A 19,021-nucleotide genomic window follows, 5' to 3' on the forward strand; every position below is an offset into this window, starting at 1 on the left:
CATCCCTCCATCCCCGCATCCCCACATCCCTGTATCCCTCCATCCCTGCATCCCTCCATCCCCGCATCCCCACATCCCTGTATCCCTCCATCCCTGCATCCCTCCATCCCCGCATCCCCACATCCCTGTATCCCTCCATCCCTGCATCCCTCCATCCCTCCATCCCTGCATCCCCGCATACCTCCATCCCTCCATCCCCGCATCCCTGCATCCCTGCATCCCCGCATCCCTCCATCCCTGCATCCTCACATCCCTCCATCCCTGCATCCCTCCATCCCTGCATCCCTGCATCCCCACATCCCTCCATCCCTGCATCCCTCCATCCCTTCATTCCTTCACCCTTCCATCCCTCCATCCCCGCATCCCTCCATCCCTGCATCCCTCTATCCCTGCATCTCTCCATCCCTTCATTCCTTCACCCTTCCATCCCTCCATCCCTGCACCCTCCTGCTGGAAGCGCTGCCACAGCCAGCTTTGCTTCCACATTGAGCTTCCACCCCACTCTGTCTGACAAAAGCATAAAGGGAAAAAAAGCAGAATCTGACTTACGAGCCTATTAATCTCAAAAATATTTAATTTTCACAGCATAGAATTTTTGAACATGTAGCACTTCCTTCCCCCCCCACAAACCCACAGAACCTACCATTGTTTTAAATAACTGGTTCACTTTCTTTCTTTTGATGGTTTTCTTGTCACCATCTGAGGTGGTAGGAAACACTGGCTGGCTCAGCCTGTGTGACGCAATTGTTTCATCGGGTGCCACAGTGCTGACAGACAGAGTTAATCCTTAGAATGGAAACAATATTGGTTACACAAAGCAAAACCAAAAAAGGATGGCCAGAGTGTAAGACAAAACAGAACTCAAAATAATGAACTACTGCAATGACTAGGAAAAATTGAGACATTTTTAATCTAACTATAACCTTAGAATAAAAAATTAAATAATGGGGAAACAATAAACTTCAGTACATTGAAACTGAACAGGGAAAAAAAAGAACCAATCTGGCCAAAGAATTAAAAATAGATAAACACATGACAAAGAAGTGGGCCATGACAGTCTGTTGTGTTGTGCTAAACATCTGTCACAGGCATTTGGAAAGAGAGGGAGGGTGAGCAGGACAGGTGAAATGCAGGCTAAAAAATGGGATGTCCTATGGAACAAGGGATTAAAAGATACTGAAACTGTGTCTGTTTTCTCACTGTGCCCCAGCCTAGAGATGAGCTCCAACTTTAGTCACTTTTCCCTTCCCTTTAACACAACCACCCATCTGTCTGGGGGGCAAGTGTGTTATCTTGCTTCCCCTGCCTCCAATGGTGAGGGAATCTATGGGATTCCTCTCTGGCTTCAAAAGCAGAAGGTGAAATCCTGTTATGGGGCAACTTCTGGGGATATTCATCCCCCAAAGCAAAGCACGGAGCATTTCTCCCTGTTTCACACACTGCCCTTGGCTGTGAGCCCCTGTTTCTGCTCGTGAGACCCTACAGAGCAGGGAAGCTGAATAAACCTTGCCTCTTTCTAGGCAGCAGGAATGCTCACACTGTACAAGGAAGTGAAATTTGGAGCTCCAGGAGTAACAGTTTTAGAATTTGCATGTTGGCACAGGTATGGTGTTACCAAGCATTTGGAGCAGCCCAGCCTCACATGCACAGTACACACTTCAGTTATAATCTTTGTCCCAGTGGGTTTCACAAGGATGGAGAGAGCTGCCAGCCCTGCTTGGAGCAAACCCTTCATTGCTTTTTCTTAACATCCCAGTAAAGTTCAGAACTCTCACCCTAGTGTAAGCACCTTACCTGGGATAGTTGGCATAGAACGACTGACAGTGCTCATCTGCTTGAGGACAGAAGTCTTCTGAGGTGCCACCACATGTTCTGAGAGGTTGGTATCACTCATGAACTCATATTTCCTTGACAGCTGTTAAATAAAAAACCATAGCATGAACTGAGATGATGAACTGAGACTTTGGTCCATATATCATACTACATACAATCTAAAAACATGCAACAATTTTTCAGATAATTTATAGTTAGAAACTTCTCATTCTACATTGAAAAAAAAATATTCTAAAAAAGTTACAGAAGTAATCTGTGATCTGAAACCTGAATTCCTACTCTATTTTTGGCATAATACCATCAGACAACTCTGGGTGTGATCTGCAAAGTAAAATTAAGTTTTGAAAACATTTTTCCCTATCGCATTAACATACCCAGCTTGGCTGCTGCAAAGTCTTGTCACTGCTTTTTTGAAGCAGAAGAAAGTCCTTTAACTCAATACACAGTGAGATCCCCACAGTTTGGTGTATGTGTTATCTAATTTAATCAAAAGCCAAAGGTGTTACTTGGTTTTGTGTATCAGTGCTTCTCAAAGCAGGACTGTGCTTATCTCCCTTTTGCATAAGGACATGCAGTGATAGACAGTCATAATCATCTGTGAGTTTCTCTGTGCTTCCCCAAACAATCTTGGCTTTCTACTCAATTCATTTTACCTTTGATGATTCCTTCAAACAGTTGATCAAATTATTTATGCTCCCTCCATGTAACTCAGCAATCTGTTACTGCCTGACTCTTTAATTTAGATGGGGCTTGTGTATCAAGAGGATATATACCAAAAGAAAATTCTCCTGAGGATTAAACTATATATATAAAAAGGCCCAGTGTAAGTTACATAAGTCATTGTAATGATCCAGCAGTGCAATAAAAGCACTCGGATGATCTATGGAGCGAGAGATGCCACTGCTTCCAAACTTCAGTCTGGCACCATTTAAGGAGTGCTGTTTGCAATCTTGCAATTTCCTAACAGCTGTATGTTCCATAACAAGGTACAAAACGTACAGGGCTCATCACTTTTGAAATAGCCCTGACTGCGAGGAGCTGCCATGAAATGTCAGCACAGTCAATTGCCTCTCCACAGGAAAGCAGCTTAACCCTCCCAACGCAGTGCTCCTTTTTGAGCTAACCAGGCTCCGAATCTGCAGCCTCAGAGCTCTGTTATCTGTCACCAGAAGCCAGGAGAGATGTTCTGATTTTCTCACTGATTTGTTTCCTCCACAGCATCTTGCATGTTTCATTCATGGCAGGGCAGATCATCTCTGCATCCTGCATACTTCCCTTTATGACAGCTGCAGTTCTCTGGGATATATTTTTCTTTTTCTAAGGAAATGGATTTCAATGGATTATAAAATACTACTCTAAATCAGTAACATACACATTTCATATCAGAGATAGAAATATCAGCTGCTGTCTTCTCATCAGCAAACACCACACTGCTTCTTTTTGTTCTTTTTTTGGACTTTCTCATCTTGACTTCAGGATGAGGATTATTTTGTGGAGCAGTCTCCTCTGATTCTGCTTTTACTTGCTTTGGTAGCACTGCTTCCAGATCAAAGCTGCAGGAGCAAAAGAAAGAAAGTACAAGTTGCTGAGTGATATTTTAAAAGCCACTGGTATTCCGATGTCATTTCCCCATGAAATATAAATGCAGGTCATTCTTTCCTTCTACTTTCTAGGCAGCCTTGCAAACTGCTGGCAAAAAGCATAGGATGTGCTTCAGCAGCTGGCAAGTGGAGATACAAATAAGATGCCTGCAGGCAGAATGACACTGTCTTAAAATGTAGCGAAGAATGTAAAATTTTAAAATGAGCTCAAATCCCTGTTTAAAGATTTGTGCATCAGCTTAAGAACTCCTAAATTAAACAGAGTGGAGCTCACATGGCAAGTTGATGTGTGGTGATGCTGGTGCTGAAAGCAAGACATGCTCTTCTGGTTGTAAGAGAACCAAAGTGGAACAGAGTATTGCTATTTGTTGCCATGTTTTAAATGCATCCTCCTATTTGTTTCACCATATTGGACAAGAATGCACACACCCAGGGATTAACCCCCCCTCCACTTTCTCTCTTCCTTTAATTTTTACAGTTTAAAAATTGGGCTACTTCTCATTTAAAAAAAAAGCCCATGAAATTGGTTCTGGCTTTACTCCCTTCTCTGCTGATGTGATCAGCCTTTGGAACACGGGACCGAACTTCTTTTGTAACATAAAAATTGATAAATCAAGTAGTGTGGTGAGTCTGCTGGCCTGTGCTTCCCAGAAACAAATTAGCATCCTAAGAATTAAAACCAGGTGCTTGATACAGTTGCTTCAGTGGGCTTGTCTGGTTCTGTCAGAGGCGTCCTGATTTACTGCAGCACACAAATGACGTTTGCCTGCCCCACCCTTCTGAAGGGGAAGCTGAAGGGCAGGAGAAGCAACCTCAGGAATCTCAGTATGTGAGGAGTGCTCAACACTGGGCTGGCCATCAAACATGCCAGAAAAAGGGGTGTCTTAAGAAGCAACCCTTCCACATTAGGGTCATACACCACTGGACTTTTTCAAAGTGAACTACTCAAAAAGGGAGATCAGATGTTTAAAAAAATAATCAAACACTGCTCAACAAGTTCAGTTTTATACGTATCCTGTTTGGGAAGAAGTTCTATGCACTTGAAAGACAATTTATAAAGTGAACAAAACAATTTGTGGATGGAAAAGCTATACCCATAATTGTTCTCTCAAACTTAAAAGTCTTTTTGTTTTCCAGTGGTGCAGTTAAAGCACATTAGGCAAAGCATTTTACATTACTACAGACTTTACTAAAATGTTCCACCTCCTTTTCAAGTTTGTAAAGGTTGTTCCTTTCCTATTCACATTTTATAAACAAAAAGATGCTAATTAAGTTAAAAGCTGTATAAAAAGAAACTTGTAAAAAACCCCAGATCTTCATAAATTTTTGAAAAGTAATTTAATTTTTAAAATACTTATTTTCTGAAAAAGAAATCCACTTTGTTTGTTTTTTTTTTCAATGACACTTGAGTACATTTTGTCTATTAAAATAGAAATGCTGTAGTTTTGAGCCTGGAGGAAGTGATAGCTACAGTTAAAAATAATGTTGGTATTGTCTGAAAAGGCTGCTGGTGGTCTTCATTCTTTTTTTAAAATCTTTTTGTTTCCTTTCATAAAACTGATTAAAAAACAGGACTGAAAAAGAATTTGTACTGTATTTACAACCAACCTTTCGGAAGCAGGTTTTTTGGGAGTACTGCAGTCTGAATTCATGGAACACATGGAGATAAAGGATAACTGACGGTAGGATTTCAGCATTGACCTTGGCCGTCCGACCCTCTTGTCATCAAACTCTGGCTACAGGATGGAAAAGAGAAACACGTTCTGTCAAACAACCCTGGGATCTTTAATTCATCCTTTTCACACCAGGTTTTGAAGACTGTGCAGATGTTTAACACTTGGCATGAAAGGAGTTGTCTGCTCCCATTAATTACTGTGATTTATCTTGTGTCTGGATGAATTCTTACTCTTCAAACCTCCCAAACTCAATTCACAAAGTACATTCTCCTCAAAATTTTAAATAGGATGGGTTTTTTAAGTGCTGGTCCCTAAGAGTGCTGGAGGGTTCAAGCAAGAGGCAAGATTGCTGATTGTAGATTACAGCCTCTGTTATTGCAATTATCATCACCATGACATGATTTCAAGGAAATTATTGCAATTGCAGCCTCTGTTATTGCAAAACAAAAACCGTACTCAGATAGATATATAGAATTTTCATCATATAGGTATATAACACAGCACATATCCAAAATTTAGGTTAGAAACTTGCTATTTTTCCCCCTATAACAGTATAAATAAGTCCTATTGTAAAATCACCAATGCTGAAAGCAACAATATAAAATAATTTCCAAAGTAACTGGTGTTTAATCACAAAAGCCAGGCACCATCATTCTTGCTAGCCTGCACAACTCAGATAGAATATTTCATTCAAGAATTGTCTGGGGAGTTTGTATTCAGAAGTTATCCTTCAATTCCCAGATATTTCAGTTTCTTCTCAACTAGTATTTATAGTATTATACACACGGCAGGTTTTACTTCACAGCACAGCTGGAAGTGGCTGGCACAGGGAGACATCAATTGCAGATCAAAGCCCTAAACCACTAAGAAAAAAAATAAAGAGAACAAACATAAGAACTTGCTTTTACTTCCTCAATAAGGTTGAAAAGACTTGCAACTTTAAGTTGCAGTAAAATACAGTAAAAATCTTCCAGAATGAGGAATATTTGATGTGTCAGAGAATTGAATCAGCTCTTGGATGATGCAACTCAGATCCTACTACCTTCAGAGCACAAGAAAACCCACAAGCAAAAAAAAAAAAAAAAAAAAAGCATGATTTTGTTTAGAACAAGATGTATATTAAATAAAGAGAAATTGAGGTAGAGGTTAAAAGGAGAGTAATACCAATTCTCTGGCTCCATATTGTTTTTCCACTTTAACTTTTAAGTGCATGAAACATTCCTCCATCCGGTCATGGAAAGGACGAAGATTATCAGAAACTCTTCTTTCATGAATTTTAATTCCAGCCCCAAGGAAAGGTATCTTAAGAGGAATAAAAGAAGAAAAAAGGTGAGACTTCTCAAGTGGGTCCAACAACCTCTCTGGCTCTGTTTAAATTATCTGGTAAATCAACTGCAAAACTCTTCCTGTGACTGGCAGGTGGATTTGCCCATTGATATTGGCTTTGAGCAGCAAATACAAGATGGAGAAGGCTCATGGAAAATGGGTATTCCCAGTAGATTTCTGAAAATGTTGGCTGCCTCACAGAGGCTGTCTTCTCTATTCTATGTATTTTAATGTTATGAGATTTGTGTAAAACACTTCTAGCTCCCCTTCTGCCACAAACCTTTTCTAACTGCTTTACTTCAGGTTTTAGTACTTTGCATTAATATCTGGGGTTTTTTTGTAAAATCCACTTATATTCCATGCTTCCTTTTTGTGTTCTGACTCAGTAAATACTGGGAACATTGGTCCACCCATCTCGTTGGTCATATTTCATGGAAGTTCAATTTCAATATAACTTTTAAAAACGTGGTATTAAAGCCCATCTATTACTGACAGATCTGTTTGTCCTCAGAGGGATTTGCAGGGATAGGCAGAAATTACCACTTATTTCCTAATGCCAGCTGGTGTTATGGTCAATCAATACCACTAATCCACTGAGTACTTCTGATGGCCAGAAAGCCACAAGAGACAGAGGTGTGGTGGGCAATGACACAGGAGAAACTGTAAAGGTACAACTCAAACTAATAACCAAACTGAGATAAATCAAAATGAAACAGGAAGAAACTTCAAAAACATTAAAAAGTAGTACAAACAATTCCATTAAACTATTTGTAAGATTCATTTCAAGGCTGAGAGAGGAATAAATGGTAAATTTTTGCTCTTTCTCATCTATGAAAGAGAGACAGAATCATAGAATCATTGAGTAGTTTGGGTTGGAAGGGACCTTTAAAGGTCACCCAGTCCAACTCCCTGCCATAGACAGGGACAAGACCAGCAGGTTGCTCAAAGCCAACCTGACCTTGGATGTTTCCAGGGATGTTTTTGTGAGTTAGTACAAAAAATGAGACATGTAATGTGAGGTGAAATACCTTGAGCCATTCATTTCTGGTAGTAGAACCCCAGATGAAATCTCACTATTTCTTACCATCCCTCTGTCTATCTATTGATAGCAATGATTTCTATTTTGGACTAGATAATGGAAATAGAATGGATCATTTCTGGGGTCATGTTTTTCTCTGCTCCATTATCATTATCAGGTCAACAGGAAGAGCCATTTTCCCTTGAATCTCAGCAAAAATAGAGTTTTTTCTGCCACTACCTCCCATAGGTGCATTTTCCTCCTTGAGGACAAAAGGGTTCTGCAGGCTGGTTGTCTTATCATATCTACACTATATATAAAATAATAAAGAGTAAACCCAAATAACCTCAGTGCTGCCAGTATAGGGAGAATATTCAGTTCTCCTCTGGAGATGGAGCTTAAAAGTATTTCTGAATAGTCTTCCATGCTATTTGCACACAGAAGACACATAGCAGTTATCCTGAAGGGTCATTGAGCATGAAAATAATTTCTGAGAGAAGCAAACACTCCATTAAGGTTTCTAAAGAAAAGAAAAAAAACCCTCCACAGAAAGCAAATACTCTAGGAAAGAGTTGTTTCCCAAGAGGGTGTGAGACATTTGCCAACTCCACAAATTCATGAAATCATTATGACTTTTGTCATGCTCTCAGTTTTGTCTTCAGGAATACAACCCAAGTTGGAAATCCTGGCCCTTTTAACCATAAATGTAGCCTGTTATATGTGGCTTTTGATAAACGATTCCAGATGTGTACAAAATACGTTTCGTGGGGTAAAAAAGAGTGGAAATGATACAATCATCTCAATGCTAGCTTCTCCTGCTAGAGAGGAATGGCACAAAGGAACCACTGGTGAAGCCTCAGTGGTGGCTGTCAGTGAGAAATTACCTGCCAAGCAATCAGATCTTTGAGCCTATTCAGCTTTTCTTCATCCTCTGGATGGTCTCTGATATATTCTTCTGTAAAGAAAGCCTTAAACACAAAAAAAATAAAAATAAATACAGTCCATCATTTTGACAGGTAAAGAAATCAATCATTAATCCACAGAGCCTAGCTGGTGATCATAATATTGGTCATCAAAGAGGAGAGACATCTGCATGGTCCTTAGCCAGATGCTGCTGGTGAGAATTCCTCCCTCTATCAGTTGGGAGCTGAGGTGTTCTTTTTGGTTAAAATGTGTTAGGTCTTTATCCAACACTTCTGAGTTTGAGACCCTTATTATGAAACCCAATTATCATTTCTTTTGTTAAGTTTACAGCAAAACTAAAAAGGCACAGATTTGGAGTATCATGATTTACATCAATTAATGGCTTCAGTTATTTTGGTTTGCTTTCAAAGACAGAGGTGACCAGGAAAGGATGATATGAGGATCCCTTAACTGATGAAATTATGGCTTTCCTATTCCCCATCCACACTGCGCTACCCCTTCAACAAAGGATGTAGGAGGATTATGAAATGATGCACGTGAGAATGTTCTTTGCAGTGACTCCAAAGCTCCTACCTTCTCATATTTAGCAAAGCCACCCATAACAGCTGGATCAACAATTCCATTCAGAAGCATGGAAAGTGGATTAATAGGGAGGTTCTCATCACTCTGGTACTGGTTAATCATCATCAAAATTTTTTCATTCGTCGTGGACATAGTCTCAATAGCATTCTCTAAAGGACTAATTGTGGACTGTAAGAAACAAAAGACTTCTAAGGTTCATAAAGATATAAACAGGTCTTTTTGGTTTTATAAAAATCCCACAAATGAACAACAGTTTTGCAATTCAGCAAACCGACACAGTTCAATTCTCTTAGGACTTGGTCCTGAAACTATAAATCAGACATTATATATGTTGATCATGTATTGAACAGTAGAAAAATTAAAGGTAAATAACAAGTTTTGTATGTATAAAATAAGCTACAGTAGCCTTGTGTGATGGTTTTGCAAGCTGGCCTGTACATGAGGATTCAATGGCTGCAAGCTGGATGGGCTCCGAGCACGTTAATACTCACAAGTGACATGGTGACCACCTCAAACCAGCGCAGGATTCCTGGAAGTTTGTAGGCTGTAACAAATGATGTCCTCTCAATCCACATAGACTATTAAAAAAACACAGCAGGAGAAAATGATAGTTCAGGATTGAAACTTTCATCTTTTCTGCCTTCTGAGATGTCAGAGTGAAATGGATGTAGATGGAAAACATGCATATTTTTGCATAAAAAGACACTGCAAATTTAATCTAGCACAGCAACTTGCACAAATAATTTTCCTGATTTCAGATTAGGCCATCTTCAGGCACAGAGCCCGCACAAAGCATGGGAAAAAGAAAATTGCCCTTGAATCTTTTAGTCTGTATTCCTATTTTTGCCAGTACAGATGGAATGACTGACATTAAACGAACTGCTCTCGCCTCTACCCAGATTATATTTCCTCCCTTCATGTTCAAAAGGTATTTCTGCAATTAAAAGCAGTAATAGCCCTGTAACAACTTGCCAGCATTCTGACTTTGGTTTTGTTCCTCTAATTTTTCTTTTTTGAACAAGATTGGCTGTTGGTATTTTAGAATAGTTTGGAATAGACACTGTTTCATTTACCATACTGCTCCTTATTTCAGTATCAGCTCATCAAAACTGCCAGTACTGAGAAACACCATAACAGAGGTAATGAAGACACTTCCACCTATCCCAACTCCCACCTCTTTGAAGGAAGCATGCATCTTATCTATTATCATCAACAATGAAAACATCAATAATTTAGTTTTTGTAAAACTATTTCAAGGTATATAGGAGCTCAAACCTCTCTAGTTTGGAAAGGAAGTCAAGGTGCATCCTGAGTCTTGACAATACATTCTGGCATGTCAGGGTAGAGTTTGTGTGTGAAGTGTTGATTTAACAGCAGGTAGGAAGCTCTTACATGAAAGTGTTGACTCTGTTAATCAGCACACACATAACAGAAATTGTACATTTTGGAAAAAAAAGGCTTTTCCCACCAGTATGCCAAGAGCCCAGCTTTAGCCATAAGGATTGGATGGGATGCTTTTCAAAACAAACCATAAAATAGCAGACACCTGTAAAGTGAAATTACAGAAACTTACCACATTTTTATGCTTAACATTGAAAAGTAATTCATGGTGGTATAGATTTCTTAGATTATTTGAAGAGTGAGGGCCATTCCTCAGCATTCAACCATTAGGCATGGGAGTAAAAATGACACAGGCAGTTCTCTCATCAGTCGACATTGCACAGGACTGATGAAAGCAGGCAACACTCACCTCATTGTCAGGGTGGCAGCTGATGGAAGTGTTGCAAACCACAAGCAGCAAAGCATTTGATATTTATTTACATGTCACCTTGTTTCATAATGAAAATCTGTACTGCAAAATGTTACTGCTTAACACAAACATGCTGAACATGCTTAACTACATAATGTTTACCTGCAACTGAAACAGCGATGTCTAATTAAGTACACAGGAGTCATGCTGAAGTAGAGAAGTCTTGCATTTGGTTTTTCTGAACCAGATCTTAAAGTTAAAGTGTCTGTAATGAGTAATCTGAGCCTAAGAAAGGAGCTAGGATCACAATTCAGTCACAGTTACCAGAACTACATCCATCACCTTGTCATTAATTTACTTACAGCAAATTCATTTTCAGGGTCAACAGATCCTTTTCTGACTGGTCTTGAATAGTGGAACCGTTGTACATTGTTTGACTTATAAAAGCTGAAAGATTTGAAAACGACTATTGTAAAATACAGAACCCAGAAATTAATGGATCTTGTTATCACAGAGAAATATTTCATTTTGAGTAGTTGAGTTCTTAATTAAAAGCAAATTTACTGCTCAATGAAAAAGGACTTTACTGGAAACTCAGAAAGCATCACTTTACCTACAGATCAGGGTCAATACACAGTATTTTACAAATATTAAGCTTCAACTTGTGACTGGGTGTATTTCCCAGGTGTAAAAATTCCAGAACTTCCAGATTAATGTTCAAATCTACAGGAGGACTAGAGGAGATTTCTCCTCTCCTGTCCTCTTGCTGTGGCACGTGCCAGCTTTATCCTGGTTTATGGAAGGAGTCGCTTTCATTCAAAACAACTGACTGAGCTGAGCTGGTATTTTCCCGTGGACTGGAACATGGCACATGACAAAGCAGTTTAATCTTGTCTAACAATCCTGCTCACAATGCTGAACAACATTCAATAAATTAAACAACCGAAGCCATTAATAACAATTTCTTGTGACAGATAATAGAGTGTATATAAGTACTTGTAGAGGGGTACACCAATGTAAAGGATCCTTTGCAAATTTGAGTTATGGTCAGCCAATGATTCATTCTCCATCATTGTGAGCACACCTTTCCACTAAACTTGCAACCACTTGACTTTTAGTACTGAATCTGCAGAGTTTTGGCTACGTATTTTGCTGTCCACAGAAAAATCTCTCCTTTGGGTTTTTATTATTTGTTTTAAAGATGAATTAAATTTAAACCCATGTTAAGTAAAAGCTAATTTTGCAGAGAAAAATAAAACAATCTAGGAAATCTCTTTCAGTAAAACTGAACTGTATTTTGAAAGCCCAGAAAAACAAATGGAGAAGCCCCAAACATCTGAGTTAAGCAAACCATGGTGTGTTAGCTCATTGGAAACTATGATTTCTGATCCAAACTGCTAAGATTTTCTTCATCAGTAAAGAAAAGTAACTGGAAAATACTGCCACACTGAGTCAGACCACTTTATGCAGTTCCATCTGAAAGGACAGATATTTTGAAGCTCTTTGATAGAATAAATGCATTCTCATCGCCTAATGTAACAAACAATTAAATGCCCAATAAGGTACACTCATAAAAATAAATCTCCAAGACCAGATGCTATCAGCAGTTTGGTTGAATTCTGCAGCTGAGACAAACCATTACAAAATCTCCCATATGAGCAGAGATTATACTCTACATGGAACACTTGGCTACATAAACTGCAGCAGTTTGAAGTGTGGCTGGCTCTACGCTGAAATCTGGTCAAACAGGACCACATTTATAATCTGCCTTTCAGTTACTCATTTGAAAATGAATCAAGTTGAAATTAGGACCACAATTTTTTTGTGGCTTTTTGGGTTGGGTTTTGTTTTGGTGTTTATGCGTTTGTTTATTTTAAAATCCTGCCACACAAGACCTGTGCTTGGATCTGCTTTATTTACTGTATTGAATATGGGGAGGTGATTCTTATTTTTCCCCTTTGAGTCAGTTGCTACTTCAGTAAAGATTCCATAGAGAGGGCTGCAGACCAAGGGCACAACTGGTTTGGAAGCAGCTCTTGGCCAGTCTGTTCTCAAAATACTTTGGTCAATTCATTTCCTTTATTCCTTTACAAAACCCATACTCCATAGCACCAGCAGAAACCATTTTGCCACCGTTATTCTGCGCTTGACCAGACAAGACACAACAAGATTCTTCTGTTCAAGAGCCTCCAACTCAACCACTCTCACACTGCCAGTTACATCCAAGAGCCCTGTCTCCACCACTTGTCTGAGTCGTGTTGAAAACTCAGTACCTTTGACCCAAAGCACAGATTCCACCTCTGTCCCTGCATCCACGAGTTATTTCTTCAGTGGTAGATGGGTACAGGCTCTCATGAAATTCCTGGGGAATACCCCAGAGAAATGGGGTGGAGCTCTGAGCATTGTCCCTGGGGGATTGAACTGGGTGGCCTGTGAAGGTCCCTTCCCACACAAATTGTTCTCTGATTCTATGGATACATAAGTCAGTAAATTAAGACAATAAAAACTCTAAGATTCATTGGAAAATGACTAAATTCACAAAATAATGATTGTCAGTTTAGGAATATGGACTGATTTTCACTACACTATCTACTACAGAAATTCACTTACTTTATGATTTGATCAGGCACTGCCTTATTTTTGAATCTAGGCTGCTCCTCCAAGACTGGCTGCACTGTAAAACACTGGATATCTGAAATTGTGAAAGTTAAGGACATGTTATTAACTATTAGTATGAAATACTGTAGGCTACAAGGGAAATAATAATAATAATAATAATAATAATAAAAAAGACATGTTGTGATGAAAAATCTGAAGTGTTCAGGGTTTCTTTCTGGTGTTTCCTTGGCCAAAAAAGGAAAAATCTGCCGGTAGTAACCAGTGAATACATATTAATTTTGAACTGCATATTTTTATTATTTCCTGAGCTTGAATATCTGCAGCAGAATTTATCACACTGACTCATTCATTAAATTTTTAAGCTCAGGCAACTTACAAAAATAACATCAACCATATCTGATCTTAAGTTTCACTGTGTAGCTTTAGGCATGCATAAAGTCATGATGGTTAACATTTAATTTTGAAATCTGTAACTGAACAGCCCTTTTACTTGAGATTTCCTTTTTCTATGGAAGTGCTGTTTTTTAAATCTGAATGCTGTATTTGTAAGTAAATATATCACATTCTTACACATTTCAGTATGTTTGAAACTCATGCCCTCTGGTTAGATCTTTTTGCATAAGTGTAGTAGTGGTGCCTATGTCCTTCTCCTTGTGAATAGATGAGCAAATTTTACCTTAAGGACTGAAGCAGGTGATATTCAAAAAAAATTTAATTAGTTAAGATGCAAGACAGACTTGGGAGAGCTTGGCTTTCAAGCCTAATGTACTATTTTAGACAAGCCTGTAATACTCCCACTTCAGTCCCAACAGTGTGAAAAGAAAGTATTCCCTTTCTCCTCCAGAAGGTTCCACCAGAATAGACTCAAGAGAGTATGTGAAGTGTTACAACATCACCTTGAAAATTAACAAAGGAAAATCAGCATCCAAATAAAAAATGTCTGATACAATGAGGTGATCCCATATCTGCTCAGTCAATAATGACTCAAATCAGAAGATAATCAGTGTTATTCTAACCAAGATTAATTGATGCCATTCTAAAAATTGGTTAACAGTGTTTGTGAGTTAATTTTCCTAAAAAAATTTCTGACGGACTTAGGACATGTTTATGTTGCCAAGAAAGAGAGGTGATACCAAAGTGTGGTGCCAGGCAGAGCAATGCTCAAGGAAGATATGAATTTAATATCAAGACACAACAGCTATGAATAGGAGGTAATAGACAATTTGCTGCTTTAAACCGAGTCTCTTCAAGTGTGTGACACTGGTTTTGCCATTTGAAGAAAATAAAGCTGAACCATGTATGAACTACAGTGAATTTTCTTCCCCAGAAGGGCTGTCAAGCCCTAGCACTGGCTGCCCAGGGAAGGGGTTGAGTCACCGTCCCTGGAGGGATTTAAAAGACATGTAGATGCAGCACTTGGGAACATGGGTGAACAAGGGTTTTGGCTGGACTCCATCCTAAAGGTTTTTTCCAACCTAAATGTTTCTGTGATGAATGAAAGAGACAGTTTCCTTAGAACTGCTAGAAAAACAGCAGCTCTCTTAGGTACAAACCATAAAAGACATGGAGGATGTGTAAGTAAAACTGCAAACTGAGCTGCCACATCAGTAAACTTTCAACCTTTCCAGGAAATCAGTGTTTCACACAGATAAGCTCATGCTAAGAACAAGGTTTCCCAACCCTCCTTCCTCTGCAATCTCCCAAGTGTCCAAGGATACATTGACCAGGAGAGTTCCTCACATCCTCTCCGGGCACTGCAGTCGTGTTCATCTTCTCAGCACTGGGAAACTGGCTCATCAAGTGGGCCTGGAAATCCTCCCTCCTCTCATACTCCTTCCCACGGTAGATGAACACTTTGTTCTGCAAGGAATAAGGAGTTATTTCCTGGGCTGGGTGGTGCTGAGGCAGAAGTTACAGGCTCGTGGTAATCAGCACAAAGGCACAGCAGTGTTCAGATTTTGGAATGGGTGTTTCTGGTTTTTGAATATTAATCAACTCGAAAGCCAAACACCATTTTTACCAGGTGCTGGAAAGCAGCACTGATTCTCCAGAGACCCTGGAGTTTTATTATTCAGGAAACAATAACACTGGTGTATCCTTTCACTGTTTTCCCAGTGTTTTCAAGGCAGCTTTAGCCCTTAAACTTCAAAATCAGGGCCTCTCGTTGCTTTCCAAGTGTGAAGAAAGCCACCCTATTCATTGTTGTATGTAAGAGGGGTTTTAGTAGTAAGAAACACCAAATATTTAGGTTATTTTTATGCTCGGAACTCATGCACTACTGTGGTTAAAACAATGACCTTTTAAAAACCTATGGTACAATCTAGTTGTGCACTGCTTCCCTAGTTTGTCAGGTTTCTTGAAAAAAAAAGAGCCTTTGGAGTCTGGATTTCCTACATGGTAGTCAAAACTGGAGAAAAGTAAAGAAAACAGAATAGATTCAGCATATGTTGAATAAAACCAGCTCAAACTTACCATTTTTGTCCTAAAGTAGGAACTGTTGCAGTTCAGGAAAAAACTTAGAGCAGTACAAGACAGTTGGTATGAATATGTCAGCTCAATGCATATCAGAGGGCAAAAAAGGAATCTGGACATTAATCATGAGGAAAACAGGAAAAGAAAAGAAGAATGAAAATACATGAAAAAGTAAGAATTTAAACAAGTTTACCCTTAGAAATGTTGGGAACCCTTGGCCATAATATCCAACAGCAAAATAGTCTGGTTTAGGCCTCAGAATTTTCATGATGTTTTCATAAAACTTTGCTTGCTGGATCTGAAAGCAAAACCAACTGTAATTACTTGTGTTTGGGGGTTTTATCTATGCATTTTTAACCTCTACTACACAAGCAAGAGCTATCAGCTCTCAGCTGATGAGCTGTAGCAATAATCAGTTATCACACAGTTTGCTGCTGGGGGACGTTAAACACTGTTTACATTTATATGCAAATATGATACACAGTGAAATGGGTTTGGCTTCAACCTTCATATTTGGCCTCAAAACTGGGTTTGCCCTTAACTTAGGAGAAAAGCAAACACCAAAGTCATCCTTGGCCACTGATAGAATTACTGAAATAATACATTTGGAGAAACTCCCTGCCTCAAATATTTCCCAAGGTATGGGATCAACTCCAGTTTTTACTGTAGCCTCATATTAAGGGCACACACCCTATAAAGGGCTTAGAACAATTTCTTCCATAAAATACCAAGTGTCATTTAGGTGTTATGTCTGTGAGAACACAGCACTGCAACTTAAACTAGCAAAAATATCTTCTAGTTGATGATAAAAACAGAGCAAAAGACACACAGCGCATTTTTTACACACAGCACCATTCAGGAACACCATGTTTTGATTCCACAGTTTCTCTGTGGAAGATTCAGGGATATCTATGGAATGAGCCCTAAACATTTGTTAAAAATCATGCAAACGTGAAATATTGGGAGTAGAAATAAAAATGGTTTGTGGGGCTGGAATTTTTTTGGATTCATTAAATTTAAACAAAAATGAATAACTGAATATTTTATTTCCCTTCAAAAATTTCCTTCTAGCCTTTGGACCTAGTTCTAATTCCTTGTGCTGTAATACTTCCACAGTCCTGATTAGGACAGAATTCTTCAGGCTTGTCAAGATCCAAGCTGCTAAAATCTAAAGAAAAATTTAGGGGGAAAAGTTCACCCAGGTGTTCTTTCTACTCTAAGGCAGTACAGCGGCTTCAAAATGCTGCCTTTAAATTTCCCTAGGTGAGAACATGTTTATTTCATCTACAGACATTTCAAAATACCTCAATAAACAGATGCTCATGCAACTTTAACCAACAGTCATTTATGAGCCTTTACCACTGGATTGTTACAGTGAAACAGCAACTCTTCAACAAATGAATTAAAAATCCATTGTAGAGCACAAGCTCATAGGCAGCTCTGCTGTCTGATAGCTGAAAGGCACTAATTTCTGGACTGCAATGATCTGAAGATCTATATATAATCTTACCAAGTTTTGACTTAGAAGTTCATAGTCAAAAACTTCCTTTTCATATTGCTCTGCAAGTTCTTTGCATAAAGATATGGCTTCTTCCCACATCTGCAATGCAACCACACGTTCAAAAAGTAAATTCAGTACCAAAAAACGAGTTTTTAATGCATCAGAGTTTAACTGCAGTTTTATTGATTATGTTGTCTTTAAAGTGCAGTCATTTATTAACTGCACATTTAAAGTGGAAGACTCAGGGCAATCATAAACTTAAGGAAAGCAGATTAATGTTAAAAAATAAAAGTGTTTTATGATTCATTACAGGAAGGAATAAGTAAACCTACTTTATTATTAGAGAAACATTTAAAAAAAATCATCTTACCTTTCAGATACATTAAAGGAAAAAAAAAAGAGCAAATCACTGAGGTGATAACATTCAGAACATACCCCAAGCACAGAGCAGTTTATGAGGGGGGTGACATCTGCCTGTCCTTAAAACACACACCATTTCACAAAACATCCTGCAGCATCCATAATCATTGGGAGCCTTGTACATGACAGCTCTCGTCAGCTAAATAACCACAAGTCTTAAATTGCCACTTGCCCTGAGTAGCAGCTTCTTTCTTTCCACACAACGGCTGCCTCCTACAGTGATGGTCACTGAAAGACCAGGACTGCTTCTCTCATCTGCTCTGGGCACTTCACCAAAGTGGTCTTAAAGCAGGAACAAACTCCCTCTTGTGAAGATATTTCTCAAATTCTGTCTCCTCACCTAGTCAGAACAGAGGACACAAAGGTGTCCCTGAGCAGAATTCTCTGCTGCTGAAAGGACACTGCCAGTCAGACATCAGGCCATTCTCACGTGGTGCCATGGGCTCTCTGGCCAGGTATTCCTGGCCCTGGCAGCTGGGTCCTTGGCCGTGGTGTGAATCTCAGTGCTGGGTGCTGCACATCAGGAATTGGGAGGGTTGGGTTCTCCTGGGACAGCAGGTGGGCACTGCTGCAGTGCAGTTACTGCAGATGCCAACAGAAAACCTGAGAAGCTGAAACTTTCTACCTTGTAAGTTATAGGAAGGACTTTTGAGAGAAACAGTAATGAATTGTCTTCCCCATCACACCTTTGGCTCTGGCTGAACAAGACATAATGACTTAAAGGTTGCATTGGGTCACGAGATTAATTGTCTGGCACTGCAAAGCTTCTCCTTTGCTTTATTTCCAAAATTCTCAGGTCTAATACCATTCCACTTACAGGTAATTTTATTAACATTTTTTTGTCTTAAATTGAACTAAACTGAGGTACTGAACATCAATCTACTACATTTTAATTTTAGGATATAATTCTTAGTCCTCTCTGAAACAAATATGTCTATTTTGAACTGTCTGGAGTTTTTTTGAGATAAGGGCCAAGTGGTTTCGAAATGGAATCTGTGTAGTCCATATTCTTTTCTTTGTAAAGGGAAGTAGATTCAACGTTTTTTATTGTATTTTGTTGGTGCCTGACAGAGATGCTTGTGACAATGTGCTGAAACATTAGCCCTCTTTCTCTGTGAACGAGGTTATTGAAGGAACATGCTCCTATGGAACGGATACACTCTGGGAATAAGCCTGCAGGACACAATTTTTATTTGACCCACATTTCAAAGAAACTTTTCCTCACAAATGTTTTTTATCCAGGGCACATTCGTTAGACATGACTATTCAGAGCAGCACAGCAGAGAGATTTGGAAGGGA

General features: G+C 39.1%; 1 protein-coding gene across 1 annotated transcript in view; it reads right to left on the bottom strand.

Moving 5' to 3' along the window:
* The window catches only part of DOCK2 (dedicator of cytokinesis 2), a 157,260-nt gene that overhangs the window by 2,902 nt on the left and 135,337 nt on the right, over nucleotides 1–19,021 (bottom strand). The window contains exons 39-51 of the mRNA XM_042025374.1: nucleotides 17,312–17,401; nucleotides 15,995–16,099; nucleotides 15,048–15,189; nucleotides 13,321–13,402; nucleotides 11,073–11,157; nucleotides 9,452–9,538; nucleotides 8,952–9,128; nucleotides 8,339–8,422; nucleotides 6,275–6,412; nucleotides 5,043–5,170; nucleotides 3,206–3,386; nucleotides 1,795–1,915; nucleotides 644–786 (exon numbers count right to left, since the gene is read on the bottom strand). Of these exons, the coding sequence (XP_041881308.1) occupies nucleotides 644–786; nucleotides 1,795–1,915; nucleotides 3,206–3,386; nucleotides 5,043–5,170; nucleotides 6,275–6,412; nucleotides 8,339–8,422; nucleotides 8,952–9,128; nucleotides 9,452–9,538; nucleotides 11,073–11,157; nucleotides 13,321–13,402; nucleotides 15,048–15,189; nucleotides 15,995–16,099; nucleotides 17,312–17,401 (1,563 nt within the window). The remainder of the gene's footprint in view (nucleotides 1–643; nucleotides 787–1,794; nucleotides 1,916–3,205; nucleotides 3,387–5,042; nucleotides 5,171–6,274; nucleotides 6,413–8,338; nucleotides 8,423–8,951; nucleotides 9,129–9,451; nucleotides 9,539–11,072; nucleotides 11,158–13,320; nucleotides 13,403–15,047; nucleotides 15,190–15,994; nucleotides 16,100–17,311; nucleotides 17,402–19,021) is intronic.

Source organism: Corvus kubaryi, unplaced genomic scaffold (genome assembly GCF_017639235.1).
Source record: "Corvus kubaryi isolate FWS band 111438036 unplaced genomic scaffold, C.kubaryi_AGA036_p1.0 37270, whole genome shotgun sequence".
In the NCBI taxonomy this organism is placed as follows: Eukaryota; Metazoa; Chordata; class Aves; order Passeriformes; family Corvidae; genus Corvus; species Corvus kubaryi.